The 16993-nt window shown below is 42.3% G+C and overlaps 1 protein-coding gene across 4 annotated transcripts in view; it reads left to right on the forward strand.

The window, feature by feature from the left end:
- sema5ba (sema domain, seven thrombospondin repeats (type 1 and type 1-like), transmembrane domain (TM) and short cytoplasmic domain, (semaphorin) 5Ba) overlaps window positions 1–16993 on the forward strand; it is a 190348-nt gene that overhangs the window by 89371 nt on the left and 83984 nt on the right. For all 4 annotated transcript variants that reach the window (XM_055031592.1, XM_055031593.1, XM_055031594.1 and 1 more), the window contains exons 4-5: window positions 1845–1944; window positions 2347–2392. In XM_055031592.1, the coding sequence (XP_054887567.1) occupies window positions 1845–1944; window positions 2347–2392 (146 nt within the window). The remainder of the gene's footprint in view (window positions 1–1844; window positions 1945–2346; window positions 2393–16993) is intronic.

Consider the following 16993-nt stretch of genomic DNA (forward strand, 5'->3'; position numbering starts at 1 on the left):
AACTGGATCTGGCAGACGACTCGCACAGCTCGTCTGCTCTCGTAAACACACCGATACGAGATATTTGTGCGTTTTTTTGTGTTTTTGTGAGCGCCATCCTGTTGCATCGTCAGTCTTCTCTCTGGCTATGTTTCCAGACGATGGGGGGCCAAATGGGCCCCATCAATCCTGAAGTCCACCTCCCTCCCTTTTAACGTTGGCGTATGAAGTTCTGTGAGACGAGTCGCGTTTGGTTACATTTGAGATTTCAAAAGCTCAGTAAGAATCGACAATGGCACAAATACCTTTTTTTTCTTTTTTTTTTTATTCAGAGAAATTATGACTTTGTCAGAATAACGACCAGTTTGTCCGTTTCTCTACCGTACATGTGTAATTTGTCGTGATTTATATCAGGTTTTTTTTCCCTTTAAATCAACACTTTTTTCCCTTTCAATGCACATTAGCATTTTTTTTTTATTTAAATACATTTTTGTCGTTCTTGTTTCTATTCCCAGTTGTCATTCAACTCCCGTTTTAACACAGCGGACAAGAAAAGAAAAGAAAAAGAAAAGGATCTCAAATCTGGTTACCACAGCTGTTTAAGCCGTGAAAGGGACCCTCTGTCCTCGCTTTACAGCTCTAATTGTTTGTCCGGCTTGAGATATGGCAAATCCCTTCATGCTGCACAAACTTTGACTCGGTCAAATCCGTTTAGAGACGAGCACAGAGGATCCCCACGGAGACGTGGGGGGAGAAAGTTCTCCGTCCTGCGTTACCCGATGTGACATTGAAAGCCTCGCCGGTCGGCCCCTCCGGTTTGCCACTTTAAACTTCAGATTTGTAAATGCCACAGTCAAACAGCAGCGAGCATTCAGCTCGGCGCCCCACACGCAGCCGTGTTTGTAAGGGCGTCTGCTTACATCAGCGGCTTTGTGCTTTTCTGTAGGAAACACGCCGAGTCTGGAGCAGGCTTCCTCTGCTCTGGTTATTCCTCTCAATAATAATCAGCCTGCTGATTAGTCTGTAGAAAGGCTGCTTGTTTAGTGTTAAAAAAACAAAAGCAACAAAAAAAAAAATCCCATCTTTTCTGTTACATAGGAGATAATAGAAAACAATGTAACAAAATGGGAGCAATAAAGGCTGTAGCTAATATTTACAGTACCAGGCAAAATCATTACTATGTGAACATCTTTGACCTGCAACAAATGTCAAAGTTTTTGTTTGTTTTCGTACTGGAAAGGCAACTCTGGAGAAACTGTACACATCTGTACCTCATGCTGGCTGCGCTTTCCCAATCCTCGAGTCTGGATTTGAAAAAATGTCCAGAAGAAAGCTGCTGTTGAACGAAGGTCCTATGAAGGTCATGTTTGTAGGTTGGCACGAGCTATTCTGGGAACCCAGCAAACATGTGGAAGAAGACGCTCTTATCGGGCGAGAAGAAAACATGCATTTCTGGCTGTAATCAAAACCCGACGAGTGTGGCTGTGCAAACTGGTGGCAGCGTTGCGCTGCTGATGGTTCCTGTCAAATCAGAGCTAAATACAGGACAATATGGAAATATTACAAAATCCTCTGGGGACTGGGAGTTATTTTCCTACCCTAAAACATACTGTCAGAACTTCAGCGGATTGGTTAATATGAAAGCATGGCCTAGTCAAAGTCTGTGCCTGAATTCTGTGTTCTCATGCTCCATCCAGTCTGATTGTGTTTCAGCTTCTTTATAAGGACAAATGGCTAGAAATGTCAATCTTTAAATGTGAGCAACTGTCAGAGAAAATCTGGTTCTTCTTCATCTTTTTTCACAGGATTATTTTTCCCGGCCGTTCTTCATCCCCTGCTAACGCCTCCATCTCTCTCTCTCTTAGCGCTCAGCCCGTGGATTTCTGCGTTCTTCCACCCCGGCGTGAGAGACTACTCGCAGCTCACCCTTGACCTGACTAGGGATGAGCTTATTGTGGGTGCCAGGTAAGAAACTGTAAATCCACTCAGCTTCTCACCCTACACAGCACATTACTGAGAAACTGATACCCTTTCTGACTCACTCATCCAGCGCGGTTTTCGGATAATGACGCCTCTAACTTGCTCTGCTGAAGCCCCCCTGGACCAAGTTGAGCTTTAGATTTTGGCAGGAGGAAGGAGTTTGAGAGAAATCTGGTCGTGTGCGTTTGTGTGTGTTCTGATGAAAGGATGTGAGCGAAGCTTTGTGCCTGGTTTGGTCTCGTTAGAGTCGTTCACGTCGAAGTAACACGGATTCTTCATGAATGTGTAATACCGCCGACTTCCATTGAACTGAAAACAATAATTTACTGAGCAGCAAAGCAAAAATCACTCAGATGTTTCTTTTCCTTTCTCATCCTCTCTGTCCAGAAACTACCTTTTCAGACTGGATCTCCGTAACCTCTCTCTGATACAGGTAGGTTTGTTTTGTTTTGTTTTTTTGTCCGTGGCTTTCTTTTGCTTATTCTGTCTCTGTGGGTTTGATTCAAGATGTCTGTGGTTTGTAGTCAGGCTGTGATGATATGTATCTGTCTCACAATGCTGGGTTCAGGAGAACAGGATGAACAGAAGAAATAAAAGTTTCACACATCACAGACTGTGTTTAAAATAATAATAAAAAAATCAAGTTGGAATAAATCCTTCACGTTTGACCGTTGTCTTGGTTGAATTGTTATTTTTATGCTTCTCTCAATCTGGAGTGGTCCTAACGCCAGAAGCTGTTTTCACCAGTAGAATACCCAAATTAAATAGTACTTGAAAAATACAGAATTATCCACTTTTTATTATGAATGTCAGTGACAAATTTATGTATATAGCCCTTTTAAAAACTGCACCAAAGTGCCGTGCCAAGACAACGACATAATAAAATAAGTTGATAAAAAGAGAAAGAGAAAATAATAATAATAATTTCATCCTGACTCATTTAGAAAGGGCTTTTATTTAGCAGCAACCTGAAGCTCTGAGGTAGAGGCTAACTTCAGCGTTGCTAACTGCTAGCAATTCATGATATTTTTGCAATGGCATTTAAACTGTTCAAAATGCTGCTTGGCAAACGAATTAAGCACTGACAGCTCATTTAATACGCTTCTTATCATGTATTGTAAGTCATTACAATACATGCCAGCTCTTCAACACAACAGGCCAAAGATGAATCAACAGGGCGACAAACTCGAGACGTGCGTCTCCGTATCCTCACAGCAACAACACGGTTTGATTCGATGAGAAATGTCCAGTTTGTTTCATTCGGGTTGACATATTAGGAGGGTGGAGACGATTGCGACGGAGTGCCTCTTCTCTTCCTGCTTCCTGAACAACCTCTGTTAGTTTTCTGTTTGACTTTCTGCCTACAAAAGGCATGTGTGGAAATGACGACGTGTGATGTTTGCAGCCTGCAGTCGCACGGAGCCCTTCTGCTAAAAATATTCAGTTCAAATGTGTGTTTTCAAGCAAAGGAGCTTTGTTTAATGGGATTTTTTCTTTTTTTTTACTTCAGGGCTGTTATTTCACATGCACAGTTCCGCTCTCTGCTTGAAAATGCCTCCTGAGCAGCATCATTTGGCATGCTACATTTTAGCTCTTGTAAAAACAGGAATCGTAACTGAAGGAAACACCGCACAGAAAATGTCCTGAAAGGAATAGCAGAATATTAGGCATTTTAACTTCAACCATAGCCGTAATATTTGCTGATCGGTTATTTGTAACACAGTGAAAGCATGAACTATGACCTCAAGATTTAGTCCAGGTCTGAATATGAAACACAGATGATGTTCCAGCCTGACGGCGTTTCTCTACATAGTCATAAAATATATTTTACGTCGTCTCAACGATGCGTCGTGTCGGTTTGTGGTGACATCTAGCAGAAAAAGTTTTCAGGTTGGTTTTCAAGCCCTCCAAACTCAGATGAAGCGACTCTACTTTGATTTATTTTAACGAAGCAGATTTTCTGGCACAGTGGAAGCGTTTTAGCTAATGAAACGCACTTTGGGAGGAACAAAGCAACTGGGCTGCATCTCACCCTCATCAGCTGGTATCAGCCAAGAAAAAAAAAAAGTAGCTTTCACCCACTTGCAGTGGAAAATCCAGCAGGTAGTTCAGCCATAAGCGTTTCTTTGTGTGACTCTCTTTTCTCCAGGTTATGACGTATTTTTGACTCATTTGACTCTTAAAGACCAGTTCGACCCAGATCATCACCCATCCACCACCATGCAGACAACTGATTGTCTGCAGATAGGTCTGATTATTGTGCAGATGATTCATGTTACAATCTTTACTTTTATTTTCTCTTTCTGTCCAGCAACATGTTAAAGTTAAAACGATAAATATAAACATTTTCACGTGAGTGAAAATACTTCCTTTTCAAAACGTAAATATGTGTTTTGAAAAGGAAGTTGTCAAAAAAAATGAATTGGTGTTTTTTTTTTTTTTTTTTTGCCATCTCTTCAGAGATGTTCTTTTCTTCTTATTATCCCGCTTCCGATGTCGCTCTAAGCAAATTTAAACGTGGATTTGGGTAAACTGTACCTTTTCAAGACGGCGACGGATGCGACCCGAAATGTGGAACATGCAAAATCCTGCTGCAAAGACGCGGATGTTCAAGATGAGCCAGTAGATAGTCGGAGGTTCCTCGAGTCATTTCCTCGCCACTCTTCTCGCATCCTGAGAATTTCAGATTTAATTGCTTCACTTTGTGTGAAGAGCCAAAAAGATTAAAATTTTAAAAAATAAAAGTATTCGCCACTCGGGCTGCGAAGAAGCCAGGATTCGACATGCACCTTTTTTTGCTCATAGCTTGAATCACTTGGAAAAACAAGGCAGAGACGTTAATATGCTTATTTTTGGCTGATTTTCGTAGCATGTTGCAGAGAGGGTTTAATTAAGCAGCAGAGCTTCATGGATGATTTTGCACATTCTGTGAAAGGTAACACTGGCACTCGGCAGGAAAAAGCTTTGGTATAGTTAGCAGTGTGTGCTCCGGGGGGAGTACAAGGTTGCTTCACTGTTGCATCACACGTTAAAAATGACAAGCCCTGGGTTTCTCCATGAGTCTGTGTGATTTAGACCGAAATATCTCTGCCACCCTGGGAAGAGAATCGCTGTGCAGCCGTGCAGGGTTTCATTCTCTAAATGAATTTGGATGTCTTGCTTTTAGTTTGCCGAACTTTCCCGAGCAATCCCGCTGACGTTTTGCACTGAAATAAAGTCGGCTTGTGACCGGTGACAACACATTTCAAACCGCGCCATGCCCCTTGACCTTTAGGGAAACGTAGAGGTGTGTTGTTTTACCGCCGAACTGAAACCATTACTATGAACTGTGTGCAGGCGTTTGTTTATGGTAAAGAATTCAATAAACCTTCTGCTTTGCTTTTTGACTCCAGCGTGTTTGACCGTATCGTCAGCGCGTCGGACATTAAAGGCTGCGTCGTACGAAGCTCTTGCGTGTTTGAAGAGGAGAGCCGTCTGTGAGCCGCGTTCACTGAGAATAATATAGTTCAGGAATAAACGTATAACACCTGGCTTTTTCCAACACGGAGATGTCAATTTTGTTCTAACCCCAACATCAGCATCACTAAAATCAGTGTTCTCAAATGACAGAGATTCACTTTCTTCTTTGAAAAAAAGAAAAATATGATGAAAATTACAGACTTTCTGCTGGACCTCGTTATGAAGGATGGAAAATGGTTGCATGTATGTTAATATGAAAGCCATTTTTGTGATTTCTGTCTGCTTGAAATGTGTAGTTTTCCCATTAGATGAAAGATACTTCATAATGTGTAATGTGGAAATGATACAATCTCATATTCATTGCCACCATGTGCAAAAAAAGTAAAACCTTCAAGCAAATTCCTGCACAGTGAGTAAGAGGGTTCGGTTTTAAGTCACCATGTTGTCTCTACGTCAACCAGTTGTTTAAGAGAGAAAAAGCTTTTTGTGTCCTATCATCACAAACATAAACATTTCGAGTTTTTCTAAAGCTTTAAGTCAACTTGAGGCCTTCGATAAGAATAAATAAAACTGAACTATTCAACAAAACATACTTGTTTGTAAAGGATGTGGACAAACCCCAGCTGATATGGTTAAGGACCTGTCATGCTGTGGGCCTGTTTCCCTGGAAACCATCCTGGAATACATGGCAGCAGTGACTCTTTGAAGAACCGGGAATAATAATTATTTTTTATTTAACTTCTGACAGAAACTGGTTCTTTAGAGAGGATAATAATTTATGACGTATATCCAGATCAACACAAAATGAATCCTAAGCGGATCCAAGTCCTACAGAAAACCTGTGGGCTGAGCTGAAGACACGCATTCATACAGCAGCATCCAGAGCTACTGACAGTCCAGAGAAAGTACGTGAAGAGTAGCGGTCAAAGATCATTCCTCGTGCTCCAGCCGAGTGAAAACATTCATTTTTAAACTCTGGATTCTGAACTCAGCGAACCCACATGACGGGGTTTTTGCTGCTACATAAAAGATCAGCTTATTTTAAAACTTTTTTGTCACCTCTTTAACAGGGGCGCCAGTAAATGTGTCTGACACCACGGCACTGCGTGACTGAAGATCTTCCTCGCGCTGCAGGCTTATTTCCTTTTCCATGCCAGAGAGTATAACAGGATCAGCCTAAACAGCGCTGTTGTAATTTAACTTTCTGTATTAAAAGCCGCTACTGTTGGCAATCCAGTAATGCAATTACATCACTTTCCTTCACAGCTGATTCAATCTCTGGACTAAGAGTGCTTTAGGTTTTAGTTTGCTTAAAGCTTGACGTCGAACACGAAGACATTTGGAAAAACATCAATGTTGAAAAGATGCTACTGCTGACGGAGGGTTTGGGTTTTTCCCGGCGTGTATCTAGTTTTTCTAGATGATCTTATGAAAACGACAAGTTTAATTTCTACTCATTTTTGTAAAAATAAAAACACAAAGCAACAAACACAATTGTAGTTACCTGATCAGAAAAAGGCTAAGACTTTGCCTAAGAAAGTGTAAATATGAGTCAATTTTGTAATTTAAAAAGAAAAAAGTTTTATCCATGTCTGCAGCTCGTCCTCAGCACTGTAAAAAACTCCAGCTTAAGAAGTTTCTGTCAAAGTGAATGAAGTTTTTATTTCAACAGACAATATGAATTTGATTCTGATTATCCAAACTAAGTGTTTTTGTTCCCCTATTCATGCAGCTCTGGTTGACGCAGCTTGCAGCACCACGACCTGCTGATGGCGCCGCGCTGACTCTTTTAATTGCTCCGGGATTTGTGGTTTCACATCACTTCAGCAATCAAAGCCTTTGTCATTCAGTTGTTAGATATTCAAGCTTGTTAGCAGCAGCTTAGGCCGACCAAATACTACAACACACCAAGTTCGACCAACACAACGTGGTGCAAAAAGGTTGAGTTTGTTCACGTTTTGTTTTGGGCATGGTACACCTAAAGAATCGACCAACACAAAACTGTACACTGGAAATAAAATTATGTATGTTTAATTTAAACAAATAAAAAATAAAATCTGAAACTACACAGAACCCCCTTCCACCACGAATACAGCAGCTGGTTTTATTGGGTTTATCTCTACCAGCTTTTGAATGCTGGAGTCTGAGATTTTTGCCTTTTCTGCTTTGTTTAATCACTCGACTCTTTTCAAATTTGGTCGATGTTTTAATTGAGTTGCTGCTTTCAAATTGAATTATGATTTCTACATCTGTTCCAGATCTTGACAATGTGTCAATCTAACCCATTTTGGTCAGGATTGCTGTGTGTTTCGCTCCATTTCCTCGTCCGTCTCCGCCGCCGCCGTCGTTGTGGTCTCAGTCCGGGGTGGAGGTGGAGTGTTTCAGCGCCTTCACACAAAGCTTGTCTGAATGTTTGACTTTTGTCTCGTCTCAGCACGAGAACCTTCTTCCTCTTGTTTGCCGTCCCCTCTTACATGAGTGCTGACAAGCTGGAACCGGGACTCCTATCGGCTTCCTGTCAACGGCGGCTTTATTTTTGGCGCTCTTCCCAGGCGAGGCTTATGGAGAGCTCAACAGTGTGCGTTCCTGTCATCAGATTCTCCCACCTGTTCCTCCATCGGATTCTTGGTTGCTTTTTGTGAATGTTGCTCTTAAGTGAACATTCGGGGTCTGGGCAGGTTTTCAGCTGCACACTCTTTCCAGTGATCAGCTATCTATCTCACTTTGCTATTCTATTCTAATTTACATCGCTCTTTCTCTCAAAGTGTCTAAAATTCATTAAGGTTTGCGGTTGCGGTGTGACAAAGAGTCCTTGGGGTGTAAAAACGTGACAAACAGAAACTGAATTAATTTTATTGCTCTGAGATAACCCCCGCATTGTTCTGTGGTGTAAACTACGGTTCGCGTCACTTTGCGCAGCATTTCCATAGGAGACGAGGGCCCATCACCAGGCCCGACCTGTCTGACAAAGTCTCCTTTCACAGCGGCCACCGCTGAATGACATGGTGTGCACAGCTGCCACCCATGTGTCACTCCCAATATCAATGCGCCCTTTGTCTGCACATCCCGCTTGTCTGCTTTCTGAGGAGGGATGTTGATTTACGAGGGTTTTCATTTGTTTTCTCTCTGCTCGTGTCGTTCCCTTCGGCTCGTCCAAGCTCTTTATCTTGTCCTTAAACAAAGTCATCTGCCAACCTCACTCTTCTTACGAGACATAGGCGCGTACACGTGTGCAAAAACAGCACTACGTTTCCGTACCCTTCGCTTTTACACGCACATCTGCAGCGTATTACGAATCCTTCGTTGTCATTTTGTGATGCCAGGGCTAAAAATCAATGGGAACATTGTGCAAAGCGCCCGCTGAAGCAGAGACGAGGGTCTGTACCCTCGAGCCCCTTTGCCAGTACACCAAGCTGTCCAAAAGGACAGAGGAGGGCAGCATCCCAATATAATCCCTGCCTTTTGTGCTTCTGTAAAACACAAGGCTTTGTCTCTTCTCCACAGTCAAAAGCAATTAATTAGGACCTGGCTGCCCGTAGGATCTTGTTGAAACAATAGGTTATTATAAATGTTGCATTTTTGTAATAGTCATTAGGAAAGGTGTATGCTGTTCACATGATCATAAGACGATGTACTGGATGTCAATTTGTAAATATAGACGTTAGATGTGGAGCTCATGAAGAAGCTGACTGATTATTACACTTTTGTTCCTCAAATAATTCATTTAATAACACCATATTAATTTGTTTTGATTGGTTTTGTGTCTTTATAATGTACTCGCTTGCTAGGGGTGTAGGAATACAATAATCTCATAATACGATATACGATATTCTGATCACGATATAATATGATATAATGTAGCATTATGCGGGTCTGGTTTAATGGATATTTATTTAACATTTAACATTGTGTGTGAGATCAACTATAGTCCAGAATCATAAAAAAAAAAAGAAGTAAAATAGCGTTTACGTTTTACCCTGACAAGCACAGGCTGACCTTCGCATCGTTACTAGTCTCGGCTTAGCCAGTTGCGTTTGTTTGTTACTTTTCCATATGATCATAAGAGGATGTACTTAATTTAAAACACTTTCTCTATGCTTGCAGCATGCAGAAATGGACAGGTTTTAGGTGGTTAGAAGGTCAAAGGTCAACAGAAAACTGCTTCTTCTGCAGTGTCAAACACCGCAGCAGCAGATTCATCAAAAGAGCTTCATAGCAAGACCTACATTATGTTGCTGCACACGACTGTGTCAATATAATGTATATATCATAGAAACAAATAATGAAATGCCGTCATCATGAGTTCAGTACAAGTTTTTATTTTGTTTTTTTTTACTTGTTTGGGGGAACAAAATGGTCATTGATGGAAACGATGACGGCCATTTTAGCAACCACTCGCAATAAATCCACATAGCATTAAACGCCCTTTTTAAAATTTGTACACTTGTAAATTATGTTCACTAGAAGTACGTACAGTATGTACGGGTTAAGTTAAATGTATTTTTTTGAACTATGAGCAGCTGTGTTGTAGAATTAGAGGCATCCCTGTGGGACATTAAGCGTCATTGTCTTTACGTTGAGATGGAGGTTGCCCTTTATGTGCCGGTCAAAGTCGCACCGCTCAGACTTTACCTGCTGATGCATGGAGAAGCAAACTGGAGAGAGAGGGCGGTCCGACCACAAAGCCGCTTTCTCCGCCGCCTCATTCATCCGTTTCCTGTTAAGTAGGCCACGCTCCTGGCCTGTAACCACACACTGCTGTGTCATGTTTCTTTTTAGCGTGGTCCCGTTAAAGAGCGCCCTCATTGTCGCGGACTTCACATTGTTTGCCTGTCACAGTCGGCTCTTTCTCGCACCTGAATCAAACTGGGAGGAAGAAATGAGGGGTATTTATTGGCGTCTTTCAGTGCGGCGTGCTTTTGCAGTTTTTCAGCGACAAAAGAGTTTTGAAGATAGTCAGTCCTGCAGGGTACGGTGAGTTAAAAAAAAAAAAAGCTGGTAGGAGGGGCTGGGTGTTATGCCGAGGTGCTGATGCCAGGGCTTTTAAAGGCTCAGCCCAGACCATTCTGTTCAGGCACCTGGGAGAACACCTGCCACTGCCATTAGTGAGCAGGCAGGCGTAGAAGAATGAACGCGTAGGCAATCAGCGGAGGAAAAAAAAATGAGAGGAAGGGGAGGGAAGATGGAGAGGAGAAGCAGCACGGATAAGAAAAGAAGAAAGAAAGAAAAAAGGAAAGGTGGGCAGCAGCCAGAGAATGAAAGACAGGGAAGATAACAGGTGAGAAAGGAATGACAAGCACAAGCACTGACCGGGAGGACAAGGGAGAAAAATCACACAGGCCTCAGAACTGAGAGGACAAACGAGAGGAGGGAGAGGATGTGAGCGAGGCGGGTGACAAGCTCTCTCTGTGCTCCTGCAAGGACTGTTATATTTTATTAAATTTTTTATTTGGTGAGTCTGTGTGCCAAACACAATAGTTTCCTTCCTCGGTGCCCAATCTCCTTCCGTTCCCACAGGATCTAATTATATAAGATGGTCGAAGGTTTAATGCATAACCGGTCAGAAGGGGAACTGAAACAAAACAAATGAGCAGCTAATCCAGGAATCCATAGTTATTATTGCTAAGGATTTAATAGTAGTGAATGCAGCATAAAGAAGCAATACAGATTAAAAAAATAAATAAATCCCGCCTTTTTTTTTCTAAGACGTGGGATCCCTTCGGATCAATTTTCGACACTTTGGCAGAACTGGTTTCCAACGGTGTGGTTTGTCACCAAGTGTTGCTGTGCTTGGTCACAAATAGGTCTCTGTGTACTCTATACGATATATAGCAGTAAATTCAGGCCGCTTCTGTATAATATAATCTCTTGGATTATATGATTCTGTGCAGGCGGCTGTCAGAGAACATTTTTGACCGAGCGGCATCATGAAAACTGCTTATTAGAGCTGATGGGAAGCCGAATGCAATTAAATACAACAGACAAACAAATACATCAAAATCCAAAGTTGTGCCAAAAAGGATCCATTTTTAGGAAGAGCAGCACAAAAACGGTTCTTCTCACACGACAGAAAATGTAGCGAATAAGTGACAAAACCAATAAAGCAAAAAATATGTTTCGCCGTTGCAACAATAACTTTATTCATTTGGAAAGCCGCTTGTTTCCGATTGAGCCTAAAATCGTGTGCATCCGACTCTATTGCTAATATTTTTACCTGGACGAAGTCTTGCTTTGTTTTCGAAGCAGTATTATGTCAGCAGGAAGTATACCATGAACAACCGAATGAAGACGTACAAATAAATTATTTGTCATTAGTCTGATACAACAGTTGTTGCTACAAGCAGTAAACACACACAGTACGCCATCACCCACCCAGACACCCCACTGTGGGACCGATAGGCACCGACTGTCAACATCAGACACTCCTGCACATTCCTAGAGTTCAGCCTCCTTCTCCTCCACCTTTCCTCTCCTCTTTTGTTTCTTTTTTCCTCCAATTCCTCACAATGTCTTTTTTTTTTTGTGGGATATAGTGCTGGTATTATTGCTGGAGGTGGGCCTGATTGCAATCCACCCACATGCACTGTCCAAGCAGTACCCACAGACAGAGCTTCTCTCTCTCTCTCTCTGTCTCTGATGTGAGGGTCAGCCTGATCTCTGCCGCAATCAGAGCGGCGGGGAGGAAGGTGGTAGGAGGCGTGTGCGAGCGCACACATGTGCGAGCGGCGGCAGCGGTAAGGGGGATGAAAAACAGAGAAGTGGGAGAGTGGCGGAAAAACAGCGGAAGGACAGAATAGCTCGAGTGTTTGATGGGTGGGAGTGGGAAAGGAAAGCTGAAGTAAGAGCTCTGTTTCTATCATCTCTTGTATCTCTTGTTCGCTTTTTTTTTTCCAGTGTGAGGAGGCACTTCTGCCATATTCTGTTTCTGTCAGAGGAAAAGTAATTGAACGATGGCAACTTTTGATGGGCAAACTTCAGTGTAGTCTTTCAGTCTCTCACCTTCTTCTTTTTCTTCTTCTGTTTTCTATTTCAAAGCACTCGAATGTAGCAGAGGACGGGCCCTATTTCGCTGGATTGAGCTATCTTCAACAAAATGAGATAGACTGTTGATTTGTCTCTTGCAAATATAATTACTTATGAGCACAGAGTTGCAGAATTGCTCTAAATGTTGTTTAATCTTTGTATCAATTGCATTGTACATCTCATGTCCTATTATTGTCCTAAGCAATAATGTGTCTTCTTCAACTCGCCCAATCAAATCTGAAACTGAGCATTTTTCACATTTATTTAGTCTTTTTTGCTGCATACACTTCCAGATAGGAGGTTGTGCGACAGCCTTAGACCATCAAAGGGTTGAAGTTCTGTTGAAAGTTGAAGAGGAGTTTCATCATTCCAGGTACAGAACTCTTGATGGGTAAGAGGCCGTGGTCGGTGCTCCAGTCTGAGTACCAGCATTGTCAGAGAAAAAAAGAAAGAAAAATAGGAGCACACGGAGGAAAACGGTGTGGGAGAGAGACGTCTGGTGCCAGACTGCAAGTTGATGGAAAAGTGTAACATTTAGCTGAGTTCAGGGAAGATCTGATGCTCGTACAAAACTCAAATCCCAACCACCTGCTTTTGCTGTTCTGCCTGTGGCTTCATTCCAATTTGCACCTCAGATTTTTTATTTATTTGTTTTCATAAAAATCAAACAGTTTTTATTGAAGTGGCTTATGAAAACCATGTTTTTCATGCTTTACAGTAACGCTGAAGGAGAGACTGTTTTGGTCGTGTGATCTGCTCTGCCAGTGATTTTCCAGTTGTGCAGAGAAAAGCAGACGCACTTACCTCCATATTTAAGGCATATGCGTCAAACTGCAGGCCCATGGGCCAAATATGGCCCGCCGTAACTTTTTAAGTGGCCCTCTAGATTCTAGACTAAACACTAAGTGTGCTTAAATATTATGTTATCAATCAAATCAATTGAGTTTTTATCTGTTTCCTGCCAAATTATATCAATCAGTCCCTCCGGTTTCTTGAGAATTATTGTGGCAGTTCACAGTAAAAAAAAAGATCGTCAAACTTTCTTACATGACAAATTAATACCACAAACACTTTGGTTATTATTGCAAAAAATCACAAAAAGAATCACAAAATCCTGGAGGGCCCGAAAAGATGTTCAGTAATATTTAATTTTAAGAATTAATTGATATTTTAACAGTTTGTGATCAGGTTTTATCAACACATTCTGTCACAACTAGCCCTTTAAGAGCCTTCATGATCTTGATTTGGCCCAAAACCAAAATGAGTTTGACACCGCTGCTTTAAGGTATTCAAGGAAAATCTCTCTATATATATTTCAATAGTACTTTGACTTGTGCTCAAGTTGTCAAAATGGGTATAAAATGTCTGATTTGATGAACAGATAACAGAGTCCTGTGGCAGACGTGTCTTTTTGTGCCTCGACAAGTGAAATCTAAAATGATCAGAACTGGACAGAATGACAAACAAAGGAGACAACCTGCCAACTTCCTGCATGTTGAGCAGACGACCAAACGAATCCCTGCAGGTACGGGCGCGGCGAACCAGAAAGGACGACGCGTTTCAAATAAAGTTCCCCAAAGTAAACGTGCTTGGACTGTTTACATCCATCTGTGGTCTCCGTTTACAGATCGTTTATTCAAAACTGTCATCGTGTCACTTTCTCATCACCTTCCTCCACAAACGTCTTGCAATCTCTCCGACCCTTTCGCCTACATCTTTTACATCGACAGCTCAGACGTTTCTCATGAAAATTTCAGCCGCCTCCTCTCCCGGCATGTCGGCGCTGTTCGTCCTTCCTTTCATCTTTCTCAGACTGTATTCTCTTGTCGCCTCGCTGTCATCGGTGGATCAGCTCCAAACGGTTGATCAACAAAGAACAAAGTAATGATTCAGTTTGATCCAGACTGAGGCTTCCTCCCTCGGCTGGATCCTGGAAGTGTTTTCACACCACCGCGGAGCAAACGTATCAGATGTGAAAGTGACATTAGATTATTTTTTCTTTGTGTTTTTTATTGGTGGGCTTTCGGATCGGTGATCAGGAGCGGCAGGTTTTGACGTGGCTCATCGCCCAGAGTAGCGTTGCCTTTGGATCGATCCGAGGATTTGAACGTTTCTTGCACTCGAAACAAGTGTGTGAAGGCACTGCAAGAAAGTTTCTGCCTGATTCGAAACTTCGAGCAAAGAGTTATTGGCCTTTTTAAGCAAAGTGGGCTGGATCTACCAATCTTCAGAGGTGGGCACCCAAAAATGGACTCTAGTAAAAGTAGCAACACTTCAACATAGACTTAATCAAGTAGAAGTAAAGGAAGTACTCAATTCAGAGTAAAAAAGTATTTTGCCAAAAGTCTACTCAATTACTGAGTAACCGATCAAATGATCAATTATTCAATACTTAAAAATTACACTATCAGATGGGTCAAAATGTAAAAAGCTCAGTATTTTAGGGACCAAAATGACAATAATTTATGTAACAGAAAATAACAAAATCAAATCAGTCCCATTAAAGAAAAATAATTGTCGAAACATGTTTGTTTTTTAATCAGTGGGTAGAGAATCCAGAAACTTTACTCAAGAGTAAAAAGTAGAGCGCAGTAAAAATAGTGAAAAAAAAAAAATAAAATACTCCTAAAAGTAAATTTTTCAAACAACCTGCTGTAGTAAATTTAACTAGTTTTTATCCACCTCTGCTGATCTGTCAGCAATGGGAACAAGAAAAGTGTCATTATTTCAAAATAATTGAGTTTAATCCCAACATCGAGATAAAAACATCTGAAGGCGTCAATGAAACGGAACACACCAGATCCCAGAAGACAAACAAATTTAAAAAACATGAAGCGTAAAGTCACCTTCAGTCGAGGTAAACGGTTCATTTATAAAGATGTCTATTATGAGGATGCACAAAAACCTGGTGAGAAACCGAGCCTGATCTTAGCCAGCATTGACAGCTCCATGAAGTAGAGAGTCTAATGCTCTCGCTCCGATAGGTTTATCAATGAGAGCAACAGAGGTAAACACAATTTGTTTGTTCTTCCCTTGGCACGAGCTGCGAGCGCATCGGAGTGAGCGGCGGCGATGGGGAGAGAGAGAGGCGAGGTCTTTGTCAGTGCATCAGATAATCCTGGCGCAGATCCGACGGCGGCAACATGGAGGTGGAATGTAAACACCACATTACGGTGTTGAGTGAAAAAAGAGATCGAAAGCCTTGTTCTCTCCCTCTTTGACGTTCTCCTGCAGGCAGAAAAACACGGTGCCCACTTCTAAGTGGGCACCTCTGCAGCGGCGACTCGTTTCGCCGCTGCTTCTTTTTCAGCAATCCGACGTACATCAAAGCGCGTGCAGACCGTTTCTTCTCGCTTTCATTCATGCAAACGAGCAACTCAGACGGCTGTACAGGCTGTGGAGAGGTCTGAAAAACATTCTTCGGTGCAGACCAGTGAAAACAGGCCAGCGTGACTCCTGTGTGTGTTGTCTCTGATCTCTCGTGTGTGGCGCGGTTGGATCGCAGCGTTCCATGAAATTGGGCGCAGATTTCCCTCTGATTGCCTTGCCCTTTCAGAATGAAGGGAAGGGGGGGAGTAACGGCGTGGAAAAGAGCAACCGTCCACCATTCGTCTGGTTTGAAGGTTCCCGACTTCTAAGACTTTCTGGATTCTCAGGTCACCTCTGTCTTTTTCCCCCAGACTTTTTCCAGGCTTCCTCCCACTGAGAAATGTCAGAACTTTGGAATCAGCAGAAGGGCCCCTGCGTGTTTGGGTCATGGGATTCGTTTGGAGTTGTTTCAGCTGAGTTGTGCTCTCAGGCTCCCGCGGCCAGCTGAGGGTGATGCGTTTGGTTCCTCTCCAGTATGGCAGTATTCTGGGAAATCCACTTTTCTTTTTTAGCTTTTTATCATATTGTATTGTTACTCCCTCATCAAAAACATAATTGGGGTCTTGCCTTGATTCTTTTTGTGTGTTTGAGAAATATTTTAATCTCTTATGGCAACCATTCATCTGTGTAAGACAGCCTGGGGGCGACCGAATGCCGCCTCCCCGAAAGAAGCTCTTCCTCTTAGCTGCAGTTCCCGAGCTTCCGCCTCACGGAGGAGCATTCCACCGCAAATCCTCCACTCGGCTCCTTCAGACTAGCTAGCAGCAAACACCTGGTGGGACCGAGCATATGTTGAGCTCATCCAATGCATGAAGAAAAAAAGCTAAGTTGTGTAATATTCCAGCCAGATATTTCAAAACTTTGAAAACGATGCAGGATTTTGTTTTGCAAATTATCAGCAGGAAGCTTAACGGTCGGCGTTGTTTTGTGTCTCGCCGCCTTCCGTTTCTTTTCCGAGCACAGCTTTCTCCCAGCGTCAGAAACGCGTCCACATTGGTTTCTTTCTGACACTTGAGTCACTTGTGCTGTCGGTGTGTGTCTCATTTGCCTCTGCGTTTACCTTACGTCCATCTGTTCTCTCTTTCGATTGAGTTATTTTTTATTTTTTCACCTTCCAGCCCACCTCCAACTCTGAACAGGAGTAAATCTGAAGAAATAAAGACACAAGCAGGCGAGAGAATGA

This window comes from Poeciliopsis prolifica, unplaced genomic scaffold, assembly GCF_027474105.1.
Source record: "Poeciliopsis prolifica strain line A6 unplaced genomic scaffold, Auburn_PproV2 SCAFFOLD007, whole genome shotgun sequence".
Taxonomy (NCBI): Eukaryota; Metazoa; Chordata; class Actinopteri; order Cyprinodontiformes; family Poeciliidae; genus Poeciliopsis; species Poeciliopsis prolifica.